Raw genomic sequence first — 13,240 nt, 5'->3', positions numbered from 1 at the left:
CCAAGGATTGAGCCAGACAGAATGTAGAAAGAAAGAAGTATATTTTTAAACAATGACACATAAAAAAACAATAATCCAAAGTAAATTCTACAAAAGGACAAAATGCATCAAGTACATAAATAAAATGTTTATTTTTGACATAATTTACATATTTTCCACACAGAAGTGTATGGCAGAATTGACAATATTTATTCATTTTATTCTTGATAATAAAAATCATATTCAATTTTAGTGGCATATTTTCAAATAGTTAAATATGTGGATGGAAACAGTGAGTGGAAATTGGAAGGGAAAAATTGCATTCATGCTGTGATAAAGGAATGACAGTATAATATACATATAATAGATTTGTGCTGGGACAAATACTCTCAAAATGCCATTTCAGTGTTTGACTAAGTATATTTGAGCTACATTTCTGCAGCATCTAAATTATAACTATTGCTATAAACAGTCCCTAAGTGGTGAGTGTTTGGATTTTAAATGCACTGCAAGCTGATGAACTGAAGCACAAGATCAGCTGTTGCCTTAATTCACTTATTCACATCTGAAACCAGAAACATGTAATATTTTACTGTTTCAGACCCAAAATCTCTTTTAGTTTAGGGAATTCAACAATGGAGCACTTTTCTAGCATCTAACAACTCACTGTAGCTGCAACTTTAGAGGTTTAGCAAAGCCTAGATGCTGGATTTTTTTTTTTTTAGATCATTTAAGTCAAAGTACATGTGTTTTTTTCCCCCTTTTTCATGGAATGTTAATATTTTTAAGGAGAAAGAAATAAAAAGATGTAAAAAGATGAAGCTATGACTCTAGAATCGAATTTGGAAAAAAAATTAAATTGGTGTCTTATTTTGTGTGTGTGTGTATATATGTATATATATATATATATATATATATATATATATATATATATTTCCTAATCTGAACACATCAAACAAATTGATAGTAACGATGTGGCCCTAATAGTCAAAATATGAACAATAATTTATAAATGTGTATTTTTTTTTCTTTCACATACACACTTTTCATAGGTCTTTTACTCAGCCGGACAAAGAATTGCAAGATTTAATGCTCAGGTGTGATAATTATTCCTCCTATTGGACACTAAACATCCATTTGGGTGACAGTTGGCCACTGAACTGAGAACACAATAAGCGTTCAGGAGGTTCAGTGTGAGTGTCAAGTTCTGGCTGTGGCTCAGCAGTGGGCATTCCAGAGTTGAGATGGTCATTCTGTAGAACCACCAGGGTCCTAGATGTATATGTGAAGGAAATCATGTGACTGCGAGTGGCCATCATTTATTTGGCTGTGTGGGAGAAATATGAACTGAAGGCTGTGCAACTACAAGCTGACATTTTAACAACATATTTACAACTCATCCGGCAGCTGATTTTTATACCTGACATATATGGTCAGCATCGTCAGCCGAGGATCAAATTGGAAGTGTTAGCTAAGCATCTTAACAAATAAATATCAAACTCACAACCACCATGACTTATTCAAAAAGACCCATCCTAATGAAAATGCCCGTATCAAAAAGGCACTTAACTCTGTTCTGACAAACCACACAGCATGTCAATTAAGCAGTAAACTGCAGGTTTATGGCATCTTGGACATTTTGTTTTACCTAAAACAGAATACAATATATCAACTTCCACTTGGATGTCTCCTATTTTTACACCCCAGACATGGCTTCTCATCCATCTAACAGGCACATTTGCTCCTGTCCTCTCCCTCTGCATTGTCTTGGCTGAGGGGTCCATTTGCTCGGAATGTCCCGTCAGGGATCCAGGACTTGTCAACACATCGCTCCATCCTCTTCATGATAAGGTCTAGCAGGACGTCCACAGCTTGGTTGACATTCTGCCCGTTTGCAGCGCTCGTCTCAAAGTAAGGGATTCTGTTGGTTAATAAAGCAGGGAACAAGAGAAGTGACAACGTCATGATGTTCACAAAACCTCTGGATGAACAGAAAACAAGAGCTCCAAGTTAAATCAAAAGCAAAGTCAGCCCTTTTATAGTCTAATACCGTGATTCCCACAGGACCGAAACACAAACCCAACCTCATCTGCTTATTTCAACTGTCCAGCTTAGATAAACATGCTATATAAAGAGACGGTTAATATCAATTAAAGTATTTGTGTTTTTAGTCAAGGTGTGTCTAAAGGGTCCATTGCAGGATATTCTACACGTGTGCACAAATATTTACTTTTCGAGGAGGACCGATTTAGTCTCACATTCATTTCATAAACTTTGGCAAACAATACAGCCACTGCCTTCTTGACAAACGTTTCAGGGAGAGGTTGTTGCACCAATGGTTTACAACGGAGACATACCCATACTTCTCCGCTAGCTCGCTGGCCTCCTCCTCGCTGACAGCTCTCTGATCGGCCAGGTCACATTTGTTGCCACACAGAACAATGTCTGGATTTTCGCAGTAGGCATGAACCTGTAACTGGCCTAAGAGAAACATACCACAATCTGTTACTGACTTTACTTAGCTAAGTTTAATAGGCCGTATAGTATAACTATTAAAATACCGCATAGGGCTGTAGCGATACAGTGGTGGTACTTCCAGAGTACTTAAGTTTGTGTGACACGGTTTGCAAACCGCCATACTTTTGTCACTTTCTTTTTTGTTTTTCAACCCAAAATGCTCCCACACATCTGCGTTTAAGCATGCAGGCGCTGGATTTATACTCGCCGCCAATGTTCCCTCTAAGCTGCACGCTTGTGCAATCGCGCACTGCTCACACATTCTCAGCACACAAGAAAATCTATGCTGCACATAAACTCGGTGAGTGACAGGTGTCCAGCCAATGATACGGTACGGTTCACTTAGGCTACGCGGCCAATCAAAGCATTGACAGTGCTTGCATGTGTGCCCTGCCCATACGTGCCGTGGCACCATGGAGGTTAGCTAGCTAACGACAGTGCTGCAGAGATAAGACACGGCGATGGTAGCTCAGCAGCTGAGTTGTAAACCCCTGAAAATATTAACAGTAAACTAATAGAAATTGCTGCTGTAATTTGATTCTCATAATACGCCATGTACCTTTCTATGCTCCCAGGTGTGGAACAGGTGTGTGGCCACAGCGTGCACAACTGATGTTGCTCACGTTGATCCTCAGTGTGCTCAGGGAGCACATGTGACAGTGAGTATGCCCAACACATGAAAAATTAGAGGGAGCAATGCTTGCTGCCATTCTCCTGAATCTCTCAGTTCTACCTGGATGAGAAAGGCTTCGTGGTCTGGGTAACTAGAAATGCTCTACAGCGACACTAGCGGCTGGCAGACCTAATATCTCTTCCTGCAAAGTGCAGAACACTGGGGATTTGAACGAGCCTTAATGTATCGATACTCGTGGCTGAAAAATAGATACTCTCAGGGGAAACAAAATATCGATATACATCGCAGAATCGATAAAATTGCTCAGCGCTAATACCGTAGCTGTAAATTAAAGGGCTGTGTGGAAATTGTGGCAACAAACTCACAGTTTATGCTCTCATTTACTGATCCGTCCAAATGGCAACACATTGAGCCATTATGTTAAATAAATTATGCTCACCTGATGAGCTCAGTTGTGGCAGAAGTTCAAGTAATACACATTTCTGGAGCAAAGACTTCTTTTTAATTGAATCTACATGTGCGCCACACATACTCATCCAGTTTCTGACGTTGAGGAAACTTTGTTCATTAGTGAGATCAAACAGAAGGAGGAAACCCATGGCATCTCGAAAGAATGCAGTAGTCAAACTCCGAAACCTGTAATATTTCAGGGGAAAGAACCAAAACACCTCATTGGAAATCCAATCGTTTGAAAATGAACACAAATTCCATATTGATGAGCATGAGAAAGTACAAGTAAAATTCTTCATTTACCTCTCCTGCCCAGCGGTGTCCCACAGCTGTATGTGGATTTTCTGTCCTCTCCCTGATGACCCATCTGGACCGGCTGATTTGTACATCTGAGGACCAGAGGGACGTAAGTCAAACAAATGCAGCGTTCAGCTTTCCTCAGATGTAAGCGATTAGCTGCATGAATGTAGCTGTAAACTCATCTAAGTGGCAGCTGTTATTGTGGCTTCATCCCTCATTTTCTGCTCCGAGTCACTCCTCCTGTTATCTACTCCTATTCTGTTCAAGCTCTTTATGAGGGCACATATTATGCTTTAACTATTACATATAACTCGCTTTATGACATTTCCAAAAGCTATTCTGCATGCAAAAAAAAAAAACCTCTCATAGTTAATACATCTTTAATTTGAAATTCTACTTATATATGGGGCTAGTTGGTTGTTGTAAAAAGATAATGATGAATGTTAAGAGACTTAACTGATTAAATATTTAGCACAGCTATGTTAAAGCTGTAGGTCAGCAGCATTAGATTGAATAAACATGAGTGAGTAAACCTGAACACTTCTCAGCTGTTTGCTAACCATATGAGGTGTTTATTGTTGAGCAGGGTGCTGCCTGCTGCTCACATACATGAGTCATGCAGATTGCAACATGCAGTGTGGTCTTTTACACAACTCTTATCTGTGTCGGAATGCCTTTAAGACACTAATCAGGCTGCCATAATTGCTCGTAGCACACATGAACACAAGATAATATTGCATCAGAGTTGTAGAAAGAAAAATGCACGGCCTAAAATAACCTGAATTTAAGTGCATGACAAAGAAAATTGTTGCAAATTCAATTATTAGCTTGAGTAAAGATTATCTTTTTATTCAACATGCGATTGAGCAGATTTCAACGTACCACTCTTTTTTCTCTGAAGTCGATGCCGACTGTAGTGATGAACTTGGAGTTGAACTTGCCATCTGTGTACTGGTAGAGGAAGCTTGTTTTTCCCACACCAGAGTCACCAAGGGCTAGGAATTTGATGAGATAATCGTAGTCCCCATCAGACATAGTGAGTGCTTATTTTCTGAAATACACAAAATAAATCACCATTAAGTGGAACCTATAAAACCACAGTGCTGACATGTTTGAGGAAAATAACCTTTTTAAAAGTATAAACTATATCTACTGTATGTGGTCCTCTTTAAGATGTGTGTCGTGGTAATTAAGAAGGGACTTACACGGTAGAACATGGCAGGAAACTGAAGTATCAAGAGACAGATTAGTGCTCTGGTTTGGTCTTTTCATGAGATTTGTTCACAAGGAAATGCAAATTCTGCAAATGATTTAACCTGCACAGTAAGACTTCTCAAGACAGAAGCTGCAGCGGCGTGCTTGTAATTACACCAAGAGAAAAGGTCGTGCGAATTCCCCAATATTTCACATTTTATATCAAATAAAATTGAATGATTGTATCCAGAATTCATTGACTGTGTATTCTCAATGTAGAATTTGTTATGTGCCCTGCTGTGTACCCTGTGAAATGCTAGATGGTGTCATGACATTCATTTTCACAGTTTCTGACACATCTGGGTACAGAATAGAGGACCAGTCCACCTCCTGTGTGGTCAATATACTGTGTAGGTCAACTTACTGTAGAGTTTCATTTCTACGACAATACTGCTTTCCAAAAATTATGAAAAAAGATAATTGCAATAAAATGATAACTGTACTGCATTTTTTTCATAACAATAGTAAAATAATAATAAATTAAAAATCCTAAAGAATTCTGTCAAAGCGGTGATTTTCAGAGCCTAAGACGTTGGCCCTCACTTCATCAAAGCTTACAATAAGGTGCATCTCATATCCCCCCTTCGGTTTAGTTTCTGGATGACTCGTTTGGACTATTAATATACTGGTCCTACAGACGATCAACTATTCGGGCAAGTCAAGCCCAATACATCACTCCCGAAAACCAAATCTGTGAAAACAATCTGTTCTGTGTCATTTATTAGTTTTTGTTTTGCTTCTATAAACTCTTTTCCTCTCACATAACCCTAAATGGCCACAGTTGAGGCAATGCTAAATGTGTTTATTTACATAACATTTATTTAGATCATCTTTTTCATGTTTACTTTCAATTTGTTTCTCAGGTGCATACATTACAGAGCTCCCTTTTCTTATTGCTAAATAATAAGAAACTATTCTATCTACTGGATGATACATTTTCCTTCTTCATGGCTGACCAAGTCCGGTCAAAACAAATCAAAAACAAACCACAGATGTATCATATGACCAGTGTGCAGAAAAGCATTCGAATAAGACTAACATTCTTTCACTGTAAGACCCAGTGAACCTTTCATGTCCAGCCATAAGCAGCTTAAGGTCCTTTACAAAACCAGGATCCATGATGAACATAGAGTGATAAAAACCGCTGCTACAAACACAGATGAGACTAAACTGGAAGCAAAGACCAACAAACTCTACAACTATGAAGTCTGCATTCCTGCTTGTCGATTTGTTGAGACTAAAAAGGAGAGAAGAGGTTTATTTATCACTTTCAAACGCGATGGTCCTTTCCATGGGACTCTGTTCACAATGATGACAGGGTTATGAGCCATTGCAGCAATTCATGTAACTCACTCAAAATTAAATTAACAAGTACGTTGAACCACTTTTTACATACCCTCTGCCAGTAGAACTTCAACATGAAAGCTCCACTTATTTTCTATGTTAGTTAAACCAATCGTCAGGCCTGCAAATAATCATTACATTTGTAAAGGTTATATTTGGTTATTTTTATCCAATCTGTTTTCAAAGAAGTTTTGATTCAATGGTTAAAGCAGGCGACATAGAATGATACTGAGTTACATCAGCAGGACAATGACAACACAGCTAATTTCAAACCAAGTGTGTCAAATTCAATTTCTAACTGGGCCAAAATGAAATGTCAAAACATGGCAAGACACACAAGACTGCCTTTTTTATTCATACCATATTAAATCATGCGATTCAAACTGCTACTTGTTAACACAGAACTACGAAAAAAATTGGCCGTTAAACAAAAACAGTTGTTAAAAACAGTTGATTATTCAATGTTGAAGACAACCTTAACAGTCCAATGGCTACAACTATGAGTATCCACCAAATAAAGCATGTTCATTACCATTATTCAACCACACTCCCATTCACCACTGAAATATTGAAAAGCCATAACCAACAAAATCCATAGCTATTAAGGAATGCATAAAAATCAACAATACAGTATGGCTGCCACAGAAATTTAGCAACTGTGACCAAAACCACCAGGGATCCAGCTTAGGCTGTAGAGAAAGCTTGTCAAGGTTTAGGGGATTTTGTGCTATGCTTTCTGAGTTACAGCGCAGATATGAACAGCACAAACATAGAATTCACGAAAACAAAAATCAGCTGACACATAAATGGAGTATAGTTACATGACAATGATTGTGAGGTTGATGCACTCAGTGTTTTGTAACCTTATGTGCATAAACCACAGGTTATGATCTCTTTAAAATATGAAAATGTGAGATCTACTAAAATGTTATCAATGAATACTCCTATTAACATTACCTGACATTATTTGTTAAACCCTGACTTGGAGAAAACAGGTCAGAAGAGGTGACAGGATCGAGCTAAACCACACCGTGGGAGATGCAGATTATTGCAGCAGAGTTCTGCAGACTATTATCAAGCTCATCAATTGAGTCATCATAGAACCCCAATCGAAACCAATGGAGAAAAGCAAGCAAATGCTCACGTTGTCAAAATGCAGAGCGCAAAACGTTGTGCTAAAAACCAACATTTCACTGAAGACCATTTCTTGGCCATGTAATACCTCCCAGTCCTACCACAGCTGTGAAAAGGAAGCGAGCTCTGATGGCAGACACCTTCCGCTGTGTTGGGCAAGAACATACCGAGTGCAATAAACGATCAGAAAGAACTATCAAGTTTAATTGTAATTACTGCCTACAGCTGCTGTACTAGGTTTGTTCCCCTACCTCTTCTACAGGATGCAAAACTTAAAATGAAAGATAAGAGAGAGCTTAGAAGATATAAAACATTAACAAATACCTGGCAGGAGCTCTTCCCTGAGACTATACTCCTCTTCTCTACATCCAAATGTAAGTCTTCATTGTGGACTACAGTTGAGGCCCAATTACCATCTCCATTTACTTGCTTTCCTCACGTCGCCTTTCCGCCTTAGAAATCATGTGAGACAACCAAATTTGGTTTACGAAGAACTCACATTTGACATCTCATGTTTCCCACAACCTTTTAACAGACTACAAATGAGGCCCTGTCGCAGCACAAGATTAGCACGTCACATTACACAGTGCTCCCCTTCAGAGGAGAGGGCCTCACAAGCAGCTCTTAAAAAGCAGTTTAAATTAGGTGTGATGCCCCTCTCAACCAAATTTTGTTGTTCGTGACAACTAGAAGTGTCCTGTCTTAAGCAGAACAATAGTGAGCTTTTGTAGCTGGTTTATCAGTTGATATGTTGGGACACTATGCAGGAGGTGTGTTTATCATTCTGAATAATTAGAGGCACAACGGTTTGTTGTCACACTGCCTATATTAAGACTACTTCTGCTCTATATAGCAGACAGAACTTTCCAACAATATGTGACTGAACAAGACTTTTTCAAAATTGAAGACACATTGCCTCATAGCATCAAACACATTTGCATCCTTCTGTTGGGAAACTTAGCAACGTCAGATCATTTCTTACCTGCTAGTAGTCACAATATTTCTGTAAGGCTAAGGCATGTTATAGTCCTGATCATTTATGAGACTGTTTATTGAGACAGATAATTTATCAACAATTTCAACATATTCTGGTCTAAAGCCAGACATTATGTTCATAGTACTCAATACATGCAACACACTTTTAACAAGCAGGAGCACTGTTGGTGTTGTGTATGTAAAGCGTTAAAAGGTAAAGACCTGACATCTAATTCACAAAATGTTGTTATGCATAAATTTGTTCTTACACATTGTAGATGTTCTTTTAAACCCTCCATTTAGTCTTTTAGACAGAAGCCATATGGAACTACATGCCTGCAGATCTACTGTGGGCCTCTGGTGATTACCAAGGCTTGCAGTGACTGCAACATTTGTAGAAGCAGATAGAACCCAGGACAAGTTACCTCCTTAAGTTCCCGTTTAAAGTGTTTAAGAACAAATTTGTGCATAAAAACATTTTCCAATTAGGCCCCTAGAGTGGTGGCACAGTGGTGCAGTGGTTAGCACTGTCGCCTCACAGCAAGAAGGTTCCGGGGTCAAATCCCGGCTGGGGCACGGGGTCTTTCTGTGTGGAGTCTGCATGTTCTCCCTGTTCCTGTGTGGGTTCTCTCTGGTACTCCAGCTTCCTCCCACAGTCCAAAGACATCAAGAGAGGACGAGGCTGATTGATACTCTAAATTGACTGTAGGTGTGACTGTGAGTGTGAATGGTTGTCTGTCTATATGTGGACTGGTGACCCGTCCATGGTGAACCCCGCCTCATGCCCGAGAGCCGCTGGGATAGGCTCCAGCCCTCCCCCCACCCCCGCGACCCTTAACAGGATAAGCTGTAGAAAATGGATGGATGGATGGCCCTTGAGTGTGGAAAATAGTTACCTTTTTTTTAGTGGTTCGAGCAAAGTGTTTTTCAAAACTTCAGACAATATGAAGCCAAAATAGGAAATTAATGAATTACCAAACTAACCAACAGCTTAAAAATAATGGATAATGGATTAGATACTTGTGTATTTTTACAAATACACTGTATTACATCTCACTACGAGCAATCTTTAACAGGAGTGCCCTGATCACTTTCACATATTCGCACACATTCACACTAGGACGCCACTCAGTATAACCACAGTTTGATCTGTTGCCACTGGAGCTGTCAGGGTTAAGGGCCTTGCTGGAGGGCACCTAGTTAGGGAGGGGCAAGCACTGCTTCTTCCACACAGATTTATTCTAAACAGATGACCCTCAGGTCACAAGCTCGTCCTCTTCACATTAGGCAACCACTGCCCTGTTCTACAAAGTACACTGTACTTTTACCATGCTACCCAAAGTCAGGGCATGACAAAGAGATCAGAAATTAAAGACACTGCTACTAATAACTCACTCACTTGACTGGGTACATACGGACACACACAGCTTCATCATTGATGACATTGACTCACTCACCAACAGTAAATCAAAATCTGACACAGTAGCCTGCAACAAACTCCTACTTGTTAACGGACACACAGGACTACACCATGTTGGACGATCTGAATTACTCAGCATCACTGCTTGCTGTTATTTCTATACATTTTAAGAGTTCCTGGGTTTGTTTAAGTTAATTAAACTTAAAAATTGAGTGATCTTTAATATTAGATTTTTAGGTGAATTATAGTCTAAATTTATATTTAATCTGATTTCATGGCATGTTTGTGTCCATCTTTAGTTGGCTGACTAGCTTGTTTTTTTTTCTCCCTTGCAGGACCACCTTGAATCTTAAATCACTTTTAAATCCAGGTTTTAAAAAAGCAGAAAAATTCTACGCTGTGCGTTGATATCAATTAGGATTTTCTCCTGAGGTGGGAGTGAACGAGTAGCTATGTTTTCCAAGCATAAATAAAACTACTACCCATACAAACCAGCAAAAACTAAACCCGCTTTAATCATGGCACAGGAGGAGACCCACCCTAGGCAGCTGTCCAACACAGAGGCGGCCAGATCCTTGGGAAAACCCAGATAGACAAACACTGTAAACTACTGCTTGAGACAACAAAAAAGAGAAGTCCATCTCAAATAGAAATGTGCATATATCTTACAAACCTATGGCAGCCAGACCAGAGCTTGTACTTCTGCAGTCATTAAAACAGTTAGCTCTGCTGTCAGCAGTGGGAAGCGTGTAAAGCTCATACACTGACACACTCTCCTCAAATCGATTAAGTGAAATAAACAGAAAATGTAATGACCCTCAGCTGGTCTTCATGTGGCTGTTTCTGCACGGCAACTGACCAATTAGATAAGCAATAATCACTTTCTCTTTTTCAAGTGGATCCTGCCAAGGAGACAACATAGGATGCCAACTTCCCAGCTTCCTCTGTGGGATCCATTGTTCAAGTTATGCGTCCAAACATGCCTGACAACTTTGGTTGTTACTCACACGCAGCCCTGAGTTGTGAAACTGCCTATAATAGTTAAAATACGAACAGTGATATTACAACACCAGCTGATAAGCGAGGGGAGAAAAGCTAAGAGTTCGGAACAGGAAAAAGCAGGTGTGGAAAATGTTTCCACTGGTTGGGGATGAACTTCAAAAAGTGTTTCTATGTTTAGTTTAGTTTGTTTTGGGTTTTTTTTTTTTAATCAAAAGGCTTGAGAGAACGCAAGCCTGAAGACAAGTTAAAAGTTCTCGCTAGTTCCTGACAGATGCTTCAGTTGTTTCTTCGACGTTTCCTGAAAACACTAACAGTTACTCACCGGCCCCTGGGCGTTGCTGCTGCTACTTCTCGGTTTGACACAGTAACACACTGAGAGTACTGTGAATGACGACTGAAACGGGAGTACAATCGAGTACTTTATCTTCTCCGTCGCCTCTGGGCCGTCAGATGTCATGAGCTTCTCTTAACACGAACTGACGGCCCCTCTACTTTCCGTGTCTGTCGTACTACCGAGAAACAGCTCCTCCCCACGGGCTCGCCATCGTTCCCATCACTCACCCGCCAAGTGGAGTCCACAGCCTCTGCCAAGCTAACCGAGGGCAAATACTTCTCACCCCTACCAAGCTAACCGAGGGCAAATACTTCTCACCCCTACCAAGCTAACCGAGGGCAAATACTTCTAACCCCTACCAAGCTAACCGAGGGCAAATACTTCTCACCCCTACCAAGCTAACCGAGGGCAAATACTTTGGACCGTCTCCCAGCTACCTGAGGACAAATACTGGTTACTCTTTCCTTTTCCCAGCTGGCACAGGGAATTTACTAGTCAGCCTTACCCAGCTAACAGAGGGCAAATACTATTAACCATTACCAAGCTAACTTTGGGCAAATACTGGTTACCATTACCAAGCTAAAAGAGGGCAAATTCTTCTAGCCATCTTCAAACTAAAGTAAATATGAGTCAGGGGAAGGAAAATACTTCTGCTACTAACCATTACCCTGCTAACTGAAGGCAAGTACTAGGGACAAACTAGTAAGTACCCGCTATGGGATAATTACTGGTGACCATTACCAAGGTGAGAGAAAATACTAGTAACTAGATCAAGGCAAATACTAGTAAACATTACCCAAAAAACTGATTGACAAGTTACCAGTGATGTAAAGTAAGTATTTGAGTACGTTTACTCAAGTACTGTGAGTGCATGTGTTAAGTATCTGAACTTCACTTGAATATTCACATTTTGGGGGAATTAATGCTTTTGATCCTCTACATTTCAAATGAAATGTTGTTCTTTACAGTACATTTATTTGCACCCATATGTTACTAGTTACTTTGAAGAAAAAGATTTCACATAGGAGGCGGCATGGCCCAGGGGTAGAGGGGCCATCTAGCTCCTGAAGGGTCGCTGGTTCAATCCTCACCATGTCGTAGTGACCTTGAGCAAGATACTGAACCCCTAATTGCTTCTGATTGCCCTGCGATGCACTGGTGACCCGTCCAGGGTGAACCCCGCCTCTCGCCCAATGCCAGCTGGGATAGACTCCTTGGATTTTACAGGGAAAAGCACGGTAAAACCTGATGAAGTTTACTTTAAAAAAAAAATATGAAGAATGACTTCATGATGACATAATCAGAGCAGCACAAAGGGAACACAGACCAGTTCAACATGACCTTTGGAGGTCTATAAATCTATTATTGAATGGTCCCAATAATTGAAATACATAGACATGTAGAATGTATACTTCTCCTTGTGATACTTTTCTATCTTTACTGAAGTAGAATTTTGAATGAAGAGGTTTACTAGAGTAGGATGACCCTCAACAGATGAGCGGTATGGAAAAGGGATGGATGGATAGATGGTTTAATGACCACATTACCACTCTGTCTGGATATTTCTACTTCAACTGTTTACCTCTTGACTACTGACTAGAACCAATAGCTAATGTTAAACTGGGAGCATCTCCTATGTTCGTAGGGTCCCAACTCACAACCCATTCTGTGCTCCGCTGAGCTGGTTAACATAGGATCCTGAGACTATAGTGGCATGTCATGTCTCCATTTTGTTCCATACAGAGGTGGAGGGTACGGAAGAGTATGAGGGCCACCCATGAGAGAAAAAAAAAACCAGAGGAGGTGGTTTTTTATCATGCACTTTAAAAAAAAAAAAGTCGAAATATAGTGCAGAGAACAAAGTCAACCTTTTGAGACTTTAACAACCAGTGCATGT

The 13,240-nt window shown here is 40.0% G+C and overlaps 1 protein-coding gene across 3 annotated transcripts; it reads right to left on the bottom strand.

Annotated features, from left to right (window-relative positions):
- Nucleotides 1-112: 112 nt before the first annotated feature.
- rab27a (RAB27A, member RAS oncogene family) lies at nucleotides 113-11,869 on the bottom strand. 3 transcript variants are annotated; one of them, XM_086184316.1, is made up of 6 exons: nucleotides 11,332-11,869; nucleotides 4,763-4,931; nucleotides 3,884-3,969; nucleotides 3,663-3,766; nucleotides 2,337-2,460; nucleotides 113-1,900 (listed from the first exon to the last, which is right to left on the bottom strand). In XM_086184316.1, the coding sequence occupies exons 2-6, from the start codon at nucleotides 4,913-4,915 to the stop codon at nucleotides 1,705-1,707; spliced, it is 663 nt and encodes a 220-aa protein (XP_086040442.1). In that variant the 5' UTR covers nucleotides 4,916-4,931; nucleotides 11,332-11,869; the 3' UTR covers nucleotides 113-1,704. The 3 variants fall into 3 exon arrangements, with proteins under 3 accessions (XP_086040442.1, XP_086040459.1, XP_086040450.1); XM_086184333.1 differs by lacking the exon at nucleotides 11,332-11,869 and adding an exon at nucleotides 10,547-10,567; XM_086184324.1 differs by lacking the exon at nucleotides 11,332-11,869 and adding an exon at nucleotides 7,937-8,105.
- Between the last annotated feature and the right edge of the window lie 1,371 nt (nucleotides 11,870-13,240).

Source organism: Aulostomus chinensis, chromosome 2 (assembly GCF_037954235.1).
Source record: "Aulostomus chinensis isolate RoL2024-O1b breed Wild chromosome 2, RoL_Achi_v1.0, whole genome shotgun sequence".
NCBI classification, from domain to species: domain Eukaryota; kingdom Metazoa; phylum Chordata; class Actinopteri; order Syngnathiformes; family Aulostomidae; genus Aulostomus; species Aulostomus chinensis.
This window is presented reverse-complemented; position numbering and strand designations above follow the sequence as displayed.

Excerpts from the sequence above, each read along its gene's own strand:
- rab27a (XM_086184316.1), bottom strand. The coding sequence starts at position 4,915 with ATGTCTGATGGGGACTACGATTATCTCATCAAATTCCTAGCCCTTGGT. Across the intron at positions 3,970-4,762 it reads ACTTCAGAGAAAAAAGAGTG|ATGTACAAATCAGCCGGTCC; the intron begins GTACGTTGAAAT and ends TCTGGTCCTCAG. Across the intron at positions 3,767-3,883 it reads GACACCGCTGGGCAGGAGAG|GTTTCGGAGTTTGACTACTG; the intron begins GTAAATGAAGAA and ends GAAATATTACAG.